This window comes from Gigantopelta aegis, chromosome 9 (genome assembly GCF_016097555.1).
Source record: "Gigantopelta aegis isolate Gae_Host chromosome 9, Gae_host_genome, whole genome shotgun sequence".
Taxonomy (NCBI): domain Eukaryota; kingdom Metazoa; phylum Mollusca; class Gastropoda; order Neomphalida; family Peltospiridae; genus Gigantopelta; species Gigantopelta aegis.
In genome coordinates, this window is record NC_054707.1 from 27,533,770 (window position 1) to 27,547,862 (window position 14,093).

The following is a 14,093-nucleotide window of genomic DNA, read 5'->3' on the forward strand; positions in this document are numbered from 1 at the left end:
TTATATATGTTAAAACAAAAATGTAGAATGTTTTATTTATTTATTTTTTTGGAAAAAAAAAGATTTTTCATGTTAGGGCTGTAGGCCTACATAACAAAATCTGTATCCACCGTCCGAAGAAGGAAACGTCAATAAGTAATTAAATATGGCATATACAAACATGGGATTTGGCATGAGGATACATCTCAGTACGATGTATTTAAATATGTTTTTAAAAAACGTGTAGAAAACAATAATAATTTTAAATAATGTTTTTAATCTTTGGGCGGAATACGTCACAAAAACGTTCCTCATCGCCCGAAGCCCCTAAGCAACACGAAGTTCAATACAAAATAAACCACTACTGTTGGTGTCGAAATAACTATTATGTTTCATCCACGGGCTGACTTGAGAATCGGAGTGTTGTTTTAGTTAATTGGTCCTTTCTTTCCGTGGCCTGCACATGTGATTCCTGATTGGCAGGTGTATATTGCAGGGTATCGACCAGGTAAGTGATTACCACGGTCTAGACATACGTACAAAATACGTGCCAGTTTTTTTAAGATCACAGGGTATTGTGGCGTAACCTGTCGCGACTATAGTACAATGTTAATGGACATTATCAGCTGCCCTGCTTCATTACTGTAAATAATGCTGTAAAACCCTTGATTAAGTAGACTTTCCCATCTAAAATTACAAAACTGACCAATTACGTAGTACCAAAGAAAAGAAAATTATCACTTGGGTATCGTGAGTGGTCGTTTTTACTCTAACGCACCCAACCAATAGGCCTAATAATATGCTACTTTTTTTTATGAGAGAAAAATACTATAACCCCATTTCGTTCTATTGATGCAAATAGAAATATATTTAGTTTAAAAGTTGATTATACTCTCAAGTCATTTATGTTGTTTTACAAGCCAGGTTAATTAAAGTGAAGCGCCTTGTCGTAAATTAGAGCGTTTGTTTACACTGTGCATACAGATTTCATTATGTACAGCCCGAACATAAAAAATGCGATATTTTCTAAAAAAAAACAACCCAAAAATGTTTGTCCTACATTTATATTTTTTACATATTTAAATACATCATATCGAGGTGTATCTTTATGCTAAATATGAACAGTATACACCTCGGCATTAGCATCCGAGTTTTGGTTTTGTCTCCGGGTTACTTTCGGGCTCCGGGCTGTAAATTGGTCAACCGGTCTGGTCTGGCACCATCAGTTTCTCCACCCTCCGACTCGCTATCCATTTTTTCTTCAGTATCACTGTTGTAAGTAAATGTGTGTCTTTCTTCATTTACTAACAGCTCATATTGATACGGCAAAACGTTTTGCGAACGAACACTCATTGTTTTGGTAAGCTGTGCAAGTCTTAGATTCTTTATGCGTGGTATGGACTAATGCTTTTAAGTGTAAGGCGTCAGATCAAGCGACGCGTCTCTGACGTCACAGACCTCGTGATTGCCCTGCTCATTAAAGATCGGCAATTTCAGCTAAGAGCTCGTATCTGGGGTTCTTTTATGGAGATATTTTAAGTAATTAATTTTTTATAATTTTCTTTTTTAGGTGATTCAATTTATAATTAATTGTACATGGTTGGTGCCAAATATGGTTTACGTGACATGTTTCCTTTAAGGCAGAAGGGGTTCTCTTTTCAAACCACGTCAGTGATCTTGAAAGCTCACCAGGCATCCACAGCTGCTGCATATAATGTCTGGTGGTTATGTTTTCATCGATGGTGCATCAGTAAGAAACTGAAACCTCAGACTATTCGTGTTGAGAGACTGGCAGACTTCCTGCTGTATCTTCGATCAACCTTGAAACTCAAAGGCTCTACTATTGCTGGTTATGTTTCGGTCATAGCAACTGTTCGGGACTCCGCCACTGGTACTAAGCTGGCTATGGTTCCTGAGATCCACTCCATGATCAAGGGTTTCAAGCACGAAGATCAGGTCCAACATTTTCGGCCACCAAAATGGGACTTGAATCTGGTTCTGAGAGTCTTGTCTAAAGCACCTTACGAGCACGCTGCGGAGGCATCTTTAGAGGCTTTAACAAGGAAGATGTGTTCCTACTGGGGTTCGCTACGGTGGCGAGAGTGTCAGAGATTCATGCCTTGGATGTGGATATGGTGCCATTTCATCGAGACAACACGTCAGATTCACTGGGTCTGCTGATGAACTTTGTTGCTAAAAATCAACTGGATCAAGTGCTTCATACCTACACTGTCCAGGCACTCTTTTCCACTGTGGGTTCCCACGATGTTGAGGACTTATCATTATGTCCTGTTCGAGCCCTCAAGCATTCATTGAGAGAACTAAGTCTTTTCGCAAACATCGAAAGCACCTGTTCCTCTCATGCAACCAGAGACATTTGAAAGACATTACTAAGAACACAGTGTCTACATGGATCCAGTGCACAATTCTGTGTGCTTATCAGGCAGAGGGGTTACCTCCACCATCAGTGTCTAATCCACATGAGCTTCATGCCTTAGCCGCCACCATGTCGCTGCATTACAATACACCTATTATCAACATTATATCTGGGTGTTATTGGGCCACAGACTCCATCTTCGCGAACTACTACCTGAGGGATGTTTCTACCGAAGATGTCGAGGGATTCCACCATCTGGGTCCTGTGGTTGCAGCTCAATCTCTGGTCAATACTGGTCGTCCACGTCGCCGCTGATGTCTGTCGGATTCTGGACTGCACCCCAAAATGTCCTATGAATCGACAGGTGAGGACTTGACTTTGACAATTTTGTTTTTGGCACTTTTCCGAAGTTTCATACTGGATAGTGACAGAACTTTTGTCAGGATAATACTAGTTAGTGCACTGCACACTAACAAAGTATTTCCACCTACTTGAACTAACTTTCCTCTGTTTTACTAGTAAGAAAAAATCCAGGTCTTGTTGGTTCAATGTTTTGATGGATGCACCCACCATATTGTTTAAAAATACATACACAATAATGGCATGGGAGGTTACCTAACACCTGCTACGCCTACCCACCCTGTCTGAACCCTTTTGTTGGAGGATGAATTTGTGAGCATTTACGTAATCCACGGTTTCGTTCCTCCACACACCGCTGACAGATGCCACCATTACCGCTGTCAGTACTAACAGCATGGGTATTGATATGTTATAGGCATCTCATGGAGAATGGGCCTTATTCTTCTACTGTCAGTTTCCTACCGGTCCATGGGGAGAAGACTTGTGCATCTTCGGAGTACGGAACCCACTACCATCTGTCAAATGCTGCACTAGTTTTGAGGACAGGTGATGTTAAAATCTTTTATGGATACATCACCTGTCCTCAAAGGATGACACCCACCCGAACTCCCGCTTCCAGTTCTCCATGCGATCCACTCGGGGAAAAGAAGGAAGTTACAGTCACATGACCGGAACAGGAAGGGGTGCGCTGTTGGGATATTCGGACCAGTCTACTAACCATAGGGAATATGCACTAGTTTTGAGGACAGGTGATGTATCCATAAAAGAGAAATCCAAGATAGCTGCCCTGGCTTCTGATTGGCTGGGATATTTTCAATTTCTACTAAGTTCCACAAGGCAGATTTTGACAAATGAGTGGCCATATTGGATTTTGATCCTCTCATGGTCCTGATCAAGTGTTATTTTGGGGTCAATTCATAATTGAATATGGCCACCCTATCTTCTAAGACATTTTTGACTTCATGATGTAGATTTCAACCAAACTTAGTACAAATGATTCTGATTATTCATGCCAATTCGAATCTGGCTGTCCTTGCTAAGAGAATTTCAACTTGTTCTCAAGTTCCACGAAGCAGATTTCAACTAAACCTGATGAAAATGATCCTATCATGATCCTGACCATCACAAGTATACATCTTCATTTATTCCCTAATTAAAATTCACAAAATGTTAAGGCATATTCTATAACAAAAATCGATAGTTTATTAGCATGTACATCTTCATTTGTTCGTTTGTTATGTTAATGTTAAATTAGTGGTCACTAAGTGAACATCTGTGATCAAATCACTGCTATGGTTTACCTTTTAGATGTATTATACATACATACTATATGTAGTTTTCTACCAGGTGAGTAATTCAGGCCACATGGGCCTTTTGTTGAAATGTGATAATGCAAATTTAAATATAATTTAATTTCTTGTTTGTCTTCAGGATGCGATTATCACATCTCTGCAAGAATACAACCAGCACATAGACTCTCTCAAAGAGGAGATGGAGGAGGCCACACAGAGCGCTGAGGAAATCAGAAAAGAAATCCAGAGCTTTAGAACCAAGTATACATCATAACAGAGAGAACAGTACATGAGTGACCATTAGATACCTTTCAGAACAGTACATGAGTGGCCATTAGATACCTTTCAGAACAGTACATGAGTGGCCATTACTCAAAGCCCATCGTTTCCACCAAAGAAAACCACTATGATACGATTTACACATATTATGAGCCCTTGAACACTTAAGTAACTCTGGGAGTAAATCCACCTTGCTCGCCAAGATTTCTGGTAGCTCCTTTATTTGCTCTGCAAAGCTCTGAAAAAACTAATATAAAAAGCGAAAATTGACATAAGCGCCTCTATTATATATACATTGAAGTTTTTCTAAATACAACGCCTACAGTTCAGCAATTCTAAAGACAGCCATGCCTAACAAACTCATTACAGTTCAGCAATTCTAAAGGCAGCCACGCCTAACAAACTCATTACAGTTCAGCAATAAAAAAGGCAGCCACGCCTAACAAACGCATTACAGTTCAGCAATTCTAAAGGCAGCCACGCCTAACAAACGCATTACAGTTCAGCAATTCTAAAGGCAGCCACGCCTAACAAACTCATTACAGCTCAGCAATTCTAAAGGCGGCCACGCCTAACAAACGCATTACAGTTCAGCAATTCTAAAGGCGGCCACACCTAACAAACTCATTACAGTTCAGCAATTCTAAAGGCAGCCACGCCTAACAAACGCATTACAGTTCAGCAATTCTAAAGGCAGCCACGCCTAACAAACGCATTACAGTTCAGCAATTCTAAAGGCAGCCACGCCTAACAAACTCATTACAGCTCAGCAATTCTAAAGGCGGCCACGCCTAACAAACGCATTACAGTTCAGCAATTCTAAAGGCAGCCACGCCTAACAAACGCATTACAGTTCAGCTATTCTAAAGGCAGCCACGCCTATAAAAGTAAACGGTACACAACATGCATAACAAATCTTGTTCAGACCACATATTCGTGACTGAAACTATGATAATAATGTTCCTCATTTCACTTAAAATGTGAAATCCATTTTTAAAGCTAACATCCTAAATTTCAAATCATCATTTCCAAAAATACCAAACCCATTTTTGCATGGAGCATAAAATTCTTTTGTCATTGGCAAATCAAACCAATCTATCACATTCCTGATAAATGTATCATTAGTTGACCAAATTAAAGGCCAAAAATTAGCAGATTTCCAAACGGGCACAACTAAAACACCCTTAGCCTTGCAAAGTTCCATTTTTCTCAGAACTCGAGAAATCAAAATAATAGGTGGTACAAAAAGACCAAAATGTGCATTCCAATTATCTACACCAACATAGTTTTCATTCCAAAATCTGGAATAGAACAATGATACTTTGGCATTATGCTGAGAAGCAAACCAATCTACTTCCAGCGTACCCCAAACATTTTGTAATAAATCTACAATCTTATTAAAAATGCCCCAGTCATCACTATCAACAATATGAGACAAATAATATGCTGTCTCATTCAAATTAGCAAATTGAGCAAAACTGTCATCTGAAACTGTTATAAAAGAATTCCAAGAATAAGCTGACAAAATGTCCAGACTAAGACATCTTGTCATAATCTGTGAAACATTGCCAATAACAACACTCATGGAAATTATCTGACCAACAATGGTCGCAACATTTTTAACATGAACCCGTCTATTCTTTCTCATATTTAATAACCTGTCCAATGAATCGAGTATTTTTGTAACTCGTGATTCAGATACATGCATAAACCCACTAGAAGTATCTAAAAAAACTCCAAGAAACTTAATTTCTTGTACTGGTGTCCATAAAGATGTTTCTGCTTTAGGCACAAAACCAGACTTTAACAAATCAGCTTTAATATACTCTGACATTAACTGTGTAGAATAAAAATCTTGTCCACACCCAAACCCATCATCCAAATACAGAGTACTCTCATCCCGTCACCCCTCCACTTAGCTATCAAGGTCTAGTGAGCTTAGTAAAAAATATAAGGAGCAGTTGATAAACCAAACGGCAATACCAAAAATTTATAATATGAAATATCACCATCACCATTCACCGATGAAAATCCCAAATATTCTGTATGGGGCAAAAATATACCAATAAAATGATATGCTGAATGAATATCAAATTTAAACATCCAAAAATTGCTTTCTAAAAACATCCAAACTACTCTTAAATCCTCAAATTTCATAGATTGTTTCCACAAGTGCATGTTAACTAACCTCAAATCTAAAATGAGTCTCCTTTTCCCACTATTTTGAACAGAAACACTCATAAGGTACATGATCACACTGCTCTATTAATCCTTTCAGTATCTCATTAATGGCTTCTTTAACAAACATTTTCTCATTTAATGCAGAAACATTATTCTGTAAAAAACTATTATCAGGTTTTGAATAAAATGGTATTTTATATCCACTTTGAATCACATCCAAAATAAAATCATTAGTACCAATCTCTCTCCAAAAATCTATATTAAACTTCAAACGACCTTTAACAATAATATCTTTTTGACCTTATTCATATTCAAAAAATCATGCGTCAAATCACTATGACAACAAAAACAGGAATACTTATCAGTTAATTCCTTGTCCTGTGTACTACTCCCTGCTTTCTGTGCCGTCTCACTTGTTCCCAATACTGCAGTTGGCAATACAAATGAGTTTATTACGTTCCTTAATCTTATCACTGCAGTCGTTCAAAGTTTCAGTAAAAAAAATCTAACTTTCTGTACTCTAAAGGCCACAAAACTTGTTTTACACTGTTGTGTATCTCAACATTAAAGTTTTATTGAATTTTGTTACCTTTGTAATGCCAGATGAAATCGGATTCAGTTTTGATCTTTTTCACTACCGAAGCAACAAAAACAGAATTACTACGAACTTCGGACAGAACTTCTTCCTTGAATGATTTTTTTTTTTCTCCTCTTATTTCCAGTAACAACTGTTCAAGTGTATTATTAGTATCTGGAGTGACATTCGTAGCCGGGTCCGTCATAACGCTCGACAACACAAAAACACCACTTGCCCTGTCGGTCTCCTAGGCTGAATGACACGTGCTACAAACTGCACGTGCAGCATTAACCATACCAAAGTGCCACCTATGGGAGCTATTCCCAAATCAAGGGAAAATAATTTCCGTTTAATTCTCTATGATCAACCAACAGAAATTATATTTCTATAGAGACAGCACTAAATATCTGAAGGGTTTAATCAAGACGGTATGCTTCAACCATAATTGGATATAAGTGCAAAATTCAAGTAGAAATGAAAATCAGTTAATTCACAGCTTCTCATAGGGAAGTATACAGACACCACAATTGACCTTAGACTGTCCAGATAGATAGCTGAAATCTTTGCCCAATGGTGACATTCAAAATTAATCTCCAGTAAATTCAGTAACCTACATTTAACTGAAACTGATGTTGCTATTGTTTTGTGTGTCAGAAACATTGTGGAATGATAACAGTAGGTTTGACTAAGATAATTGTAATTTCATGATTTAAATATTTAAACACATATTGAATATGAATTGTTTTTTTTACTTTGAGGTATGCCTTTGTGAAAGGTGAAGATCGATGTTCTTCATGTAACTATCCTCTCATGGTCCGAACATTCTATCTGTTTCCATGCCAACACAAGTTCCACATGGACTGCCTAATATCTGAGGTAAAATTAATTTGAACAGTGGAATATACATTTGTTTTTTAGTATCATTCAGTAAACTAATAAATGGTACATATATTATGATTTTGCAGTATTTTTCCTCATTTTGAAAAAAAGTATCAAGCATTTTCATGACTAGGTTTTTTTCTCCATTGGTGCTGGATTGCTATAATAGTAATTTGAATCATTTGTTGGGTCATTTATATGTAGTTCTGAATCCATCACTAGTACCATTAGAATGAGGTTTATATGTAGTTCTGAATCCATCACTAGTACCATTAGAATGAGGTTTATATGTAGTTCTGAATCCATCACTAGTACCATTAGAATGACGTTTATATGTAGTTCTGAATCCATCACTCGTACCATTAGAATGAGGTTTATATGTAGTTATGAATCCATCACTCGTACCATTAGAATGAGGTTTATATGTAGTTCTGAATCCATCACTCGTACCATTAGAATGAGGTTTATATGTAGTTCTGAATCCATCACTCGTACCATTAGAATGAGGTTTATATGTAGTTCTGAATCCATCACTCGTACCATTAGAATGAGGTTTATATGTAGTTCTGAATCCATCACTCGTACCATTAGAATGAGGTTTATATGTAGTTCTGAATCCATCACTCGTACCATTAGAATGAGGTTTATATGTCGTTCTGAATCCATCACTAATACCATTAAAATGACGTTTAATGACTCAGTGGGGAGCTTTAAGACCACTACATCGATTGTCTCTCATGGCAGCTAACCACAAACCCCCTTCCTGGACTGTCGTATGATGCTGTCTTTAAATGTCTCTGTGTCTGTGTTAGGTGTTGCCTAGCCTGTCTGGCTCTAAGAAAGCTAAAGTGGACAGTCTACAGAGGAAGCTGGCTGAGAGAGCCGAGAGTCTGCCGTACAGAAAGTCGACGTCCATACCTGCCGGTGTCAACAAGGACATTGAAGTGAAGGTGAACATTGGGGCACAGTATTTTATTTACAGTCATGACATACAGAATATTTTATTTACAGAATATTTTATTTACAGTCACGACTTACAGAATATTTTATTTACAGAATATTTTATTTACAGTCACGACTTACACAATATTTTATTTAGTCACCACTTACACAATATTTTATTTACAGTCACGACTGACAGAATATTTTATTTACAGTCACGACTTACAGAATATACTATTTACAGTCATGACTTACAGAATATTTTATTTAAAGTCTTGACTTGCAGAACATTTTATTTACAGTCACGACTTACAGGAATATTTTATTTATAATCACCATTTACACAATATTTTATTTACAGTCACCACTTACACAATATTTTATTTACAGTCACAACTTACACAATATTTTATTTACAGTCACCACTTACTGAATATTTTTCTTAATTTATGCTTAATGTCTTTTATTGAATATTTATATTGAATTAAAAGTGTGTATTTTTATTATAATTATATAATTAAATTTTCTTTGTGTCTATACAATCTTATTGGTCCAAAGATGCTTACTTTTTTTGTTTGTATCTCGATGAACTGAAAACATTTAAGCCACGCCTACTACCACCCCCACCCCCACCCCCACCCCCACCCCCCCACCCCCACTGACTCACACTACTTTTGTGCAACAAGCCGGATTATTCAGGCAACCATATTTAGATATTTTGAAGAAAACACACATGAAAGATACAAAAGCAATAAAACAATGTATATGATAAATTAATGGAAAATGCTATAGCACAGTAGACATGTATACGCATTGATTAAAAAAAACCCCAAAAAACCTCTTCGCTAATCATGAAATCAGACTCGGTTGGTGGCCAAAGAAATGTAGGAAACATCACACATGTAACTAACTTGTAAGCAATGCTCTACAGCTGTTGACGAAAATTAATTGGTTCCCCCAACAGCATAAATGTTAGACACGTTCCCTTCATTCACATTAAAAATATATAAATTAAACACGAATCAGACAATTGCTTTCAATATAACTAAATGATCCATAAAAATGCACACAGCAGCAGCTAGAGGAAATGGCGTCACTTATCAAATGACGTCATTTACCAAATGACGTCATTTAAAAAAATCACCTGATAACGTTTGCATTCTTACACGACATAAGTATCAATGAAGTTTACACAAACAATACTACAGGTGTCTTTGAAGCTAAACAAAATATATTCAGTTATGTATTATTAAAGTATGCATATAAATTTAATTATAAGAATTGATCGCAATTATATTTTGGTTCATGCAAGTATGAACCAAAAAAATGATGTGCACACTTTTGTATAACCCTGTGCGGAGTCATACAGTGTACACATCGGTGTTTTGGTTTATACTTGCATGAACCAAAAAATAATAGCGGTCAATTCTTAAATAAATGTCACTCAATCATACTATTTTAGGTAATATTGGATAAATAATACAAGCATAATAACACTACAATATTCTAATAATTATTTGTGGACTAATTTTAGTATTAACAAATAAACATGATTGGATATATTTTCCCCTCAGGCTGAACTTGATGATTTGGTTGCATCTGAGTGTATATACTGTGGAGATTTCATGATCAGGTATGTATGTACTTTGTGAGAAAACATTACTGTTGTCAGTATAATGAAAATAGTTTAAAATGCTGTCTGAGCACATTGTTCAAATAGTAACATGTTACGGATGAGCAGTTGCAGTGATGTATTCAGAACTACAGTCAAACCTGTATATAACGGCCACCTAAGGGACCTGACAAAAGTGTCCATTGTAGACAGGTGACTCTTATATACAGGTTCAAAATTAGAACCCATATATTAAGACACTGACATTGACTTGCAGAAGATATTTTGTTTAATTGAAGGTTATTACCGTTTGTTTGTTTCATGTCACTGCTAATCCTTCAGTGGAGTATGACCGTTGATTACAGCTGAATAAGATCATGAGTCAGTAAATAATCCTAACACTTTGTTTATTTACCAATCATGTCTGGCTAGAAACAATCAGACACCTAACATAACACCTCATTTGTTTTGTTTCTCGAGACTCAATAGAGTGACATTACACCACCAGTAACTGTGTGTCACGGAAGTTAATGAGTGCCTGTTTGGTTTTCAATTACGATCGGCGAATCACCATGGAACTTTACTTTGACGGAAAATAAACCCAAAGCTACAGACATGGCCATATAAACACATTTAATTTATAATTTTTAAGATGATTGAAAAAGTAAAGACATAACCAGGGACAAAAAACAAACCAAAAAACGTCTCCACGACCGATCATGTGACCGTTATAGCAGGTTCAACCTGTGATTTTGGGTGAAAAATAGTGACCGTTGGCCATTAATGACAGGTGACCGTTATGTACAGGTCAAATAAGGAAGGAAATGCATTGGGGGATTTATAGTGGCCGTTATAGGCAAGTGATCGTTATATACAGGTGACCGTTAGACCATGTTTGACTGTATATACCAAATCAATCACAGATGCTGGCATGTTCTTGCCCTCCTCAACATGTGTAGGAGGAAAATCGAATAGCGTTTTTATAACTAATACTTCATCCATTTGTTGCTTGGGTTGTAGGATCAAAGCTCCTTGGTGGACTTGTTGGAGTTTGTTCAAAGGCCATTGTATGTGTTGGCCTATTTGTTGTAAAGTCCTTAAATTGAACAAATGTAGCAGAGTGTGTGCTGTTCCTCATCATGGTGCAGAGGTGGCAACATTCTCATGGGTTTCCTTGAGACAGGGCTTCTAGATTATGGTAGCCCCACTCCCATGGCTAGTGAATTTAAGTTTTGGGCTAGTAAATAATTATTATTGCCATGCCCAACAGCTAGTGAAAAGAAATTTGTCAAATTCTGCAGTTAAGTCTATTTTGTAAATATGAATATCCTGCCCCCACCACCACCACCCCCCAATGTTAGTGTTTGTAAGCTCCATCTCCCTCTTTAGGTGACATATCCGATTATTAATATTAATTATTAAAATTGTTTTAACTTAAAGTACAGTAGGGCTAGTGAATTTTTAATTGTGGCTAGTAAATGTTTAAAATCACTGTTCCCATGGCTAGTGGATTTTATAAAAATTATAGAATCCCTGCTTGAAGTAGTGAATACAGCACATATTCCTCACCATGGTGCAGAGGTGTCTTACATTCCCATAGGTTTCCTTTAATGTGGAGAATACAGCACAAATTCAGTATCTGTGTGCTGTTCCTCATCATGGTGCAGGGGTGTCAACATTCTCATAGGTTCCTCGAGAGGTGAATACAGCACATATTCAGTATCTCTGTGTGGGCTGTTCCTCATTGTGGTGCAGGGGAGACAACATTCTCATAGATTTTCTTGAGAGTGGTGCAGGGATGACAACATTCTAAGGTGTCTGCCTAGTAACAAACTGGTTTGTGTATGGTCAGTTTTCGATTCCTATTGGCTTACACCTAAGTCATACCAATACGTCAATGAAAGGATGGTGTAGAGGAATTATTTTGGCGCAATTTGATACCAAATATGAAGCTATTCACCAAACGGCTACCACGATTCAAAGTGGTGAAAATGAACAAAGAACAGCCTAATTCAGACCATTGTTTCGACTCTGAATAATAACCCCAACTAAAAATCGTAATAAAAAGGGTAGTTTGAAATGATAACTTAAACATGTAGGTACTGTTTTCTGTCAAAATCTAAATTTTCACCAGGTAGTGTATTTTTTCACTAATTGCCTCATTACGCAAAATCGGCAACTGTGACATGCGACTGATTTTGCCAGAGCGGGTCACATATTTCATTGTTTTTCATAAATATGATTCTTTTATAGCTGTCTACATTATATCTATTAATAATTTTGGAATTTTAAATTGATGTTGATCAACACATATCTTTGTTCAACAACCAGTAGACAATTTGTTTTTATGGTGGGATGTCATTAAACATTCATTCATTCTAAATACAGTGGTGTACAATCAACTTCTGCGTTAAACTTTCAAGTCACATGTCAATGAAACTTGGTTTATAGTTTCATCACAGTGCATTGACAAGGTTTATGGTAGGCAAGACAATTTAATTTCATGAAATTGTTGTTAAATTTGCCCATGATATGGTACTTCAATGCAGCCATCGGCCTCGTTCACACAGAGATCAAATATTGGAGTAGATATATTAATAATAGTGCAAAATTTATTTCACAAAGAAAATTAATTGTTGCATACTATTTGCTTTTATCCATAAATTAAATATATACATATATATCTTTCAGGTGTATTGACAGTCCTTTTATTGAAGATGATGAATGGAACTCGGCACAACAGGAATGGGAATAACGATTACGTTACCCAGTTTGATCAAGTGGAACAATTTATTTACACTAATACACTTTATGGAATATCAGCTATTTATTAACCTTCTGACTACTGGATTAATTTTCAACAAAAACCATGTTGAGTGGGTAGAAATGTATAACTCTTACTCACATATTTTTACTTAAATTTTTTATAAATACATCAAATAATGTTCATATGTGAAAAGTTAAGTACTATTTTCGTGGGTTTTTCTAATTTATGATATTTTAGATCAGTTAATTTGGTTTAAAAATATGCAAATTTGTTTATAAAGTTGAACTTATTTACACGCAATTGGGATTAGCTTCCCGTTATTAACAGACATTATTCTCAATCACTGTTTTCTTGACCACTTTGTTTTTGTTGAAACTAACTACGATTCATATCCCAATATTTTGTGAATTTCATTGTTTATAAAACGATCAAATTTGTTATCAAATTACTTGTTACAATTAGCTATCAAGTTTTCAAAATGACCAAGATGTTCCGCCATTGTTGTCTCGCAAAAATACTTGCCAAAAAAAAAAAAATGAAAACCTAAAAATTCCCATATTTCCTGTGTTCTATTATTATTTCTGGTGAGTGCTGGGTGCAAAACGGCAGGAAATATTAATTGGGGAATAGTATGTCTGCTTGCTTAATGTCCCTGCAATATCCAGAAGGTTAAAATACAGTGTGAACATTGGATAATTGTGACAGAAAAATCACATTAAAAAAGATAACTTTATTATCATTCCACTGTTAATCATTATGTGCAATAAACATGTTTGTTTTTATACATTGTATATTAATTCATTTTAACTTATTTTTGTGCTTTTATCTAGTTACAGTTCAAGCACACT

General features: G+C 36.2%; 1 protein-coding gene across 2 annotated transcripts in view; it reads left to right on the forward strand.

The window, feature by feature from the left end:
* Positions 1 to 14,027, forward strand: part of LOC121380608 (vacuolar protein sorting-associated protein 18 homolog) — a 56,672-nt gene extending 42,645 nt beyond the window's left edge. For both annotated transcript variants that reach the window (XM_041509503.1, XM_041509504.1), the window contains exons 26-30: positions 4,148 to 4,269; positions 7,804 to 7,921; positions 8,737 to 8,874; positions 10,441 to 10,499; positions 13,170 to 14,027. In XM_041509503.1, coding sequence (XP_041365437.1) covers positions 4,148 to 4,269; positions 7,804 to 7,921; positions 8,737 to 8,874; positions 10,441 to 10,499; positions 13,170 to 13,233 — 501 coding nt within the window. In that variant the 3' untranslated portion in view covers positions 13,234 to 14,027. The remainder of the gene's footprint in view (positions 1 to 4,147; positions 4,270 to 7,803; positions 7,922 to 8,736; positions 8,875 to 10,440; positions 10,500 to 13,169) is intronic.
* The last annotated feature ends 66 nt before the right edge of the window (positions 14,028 to 14,093 follow it).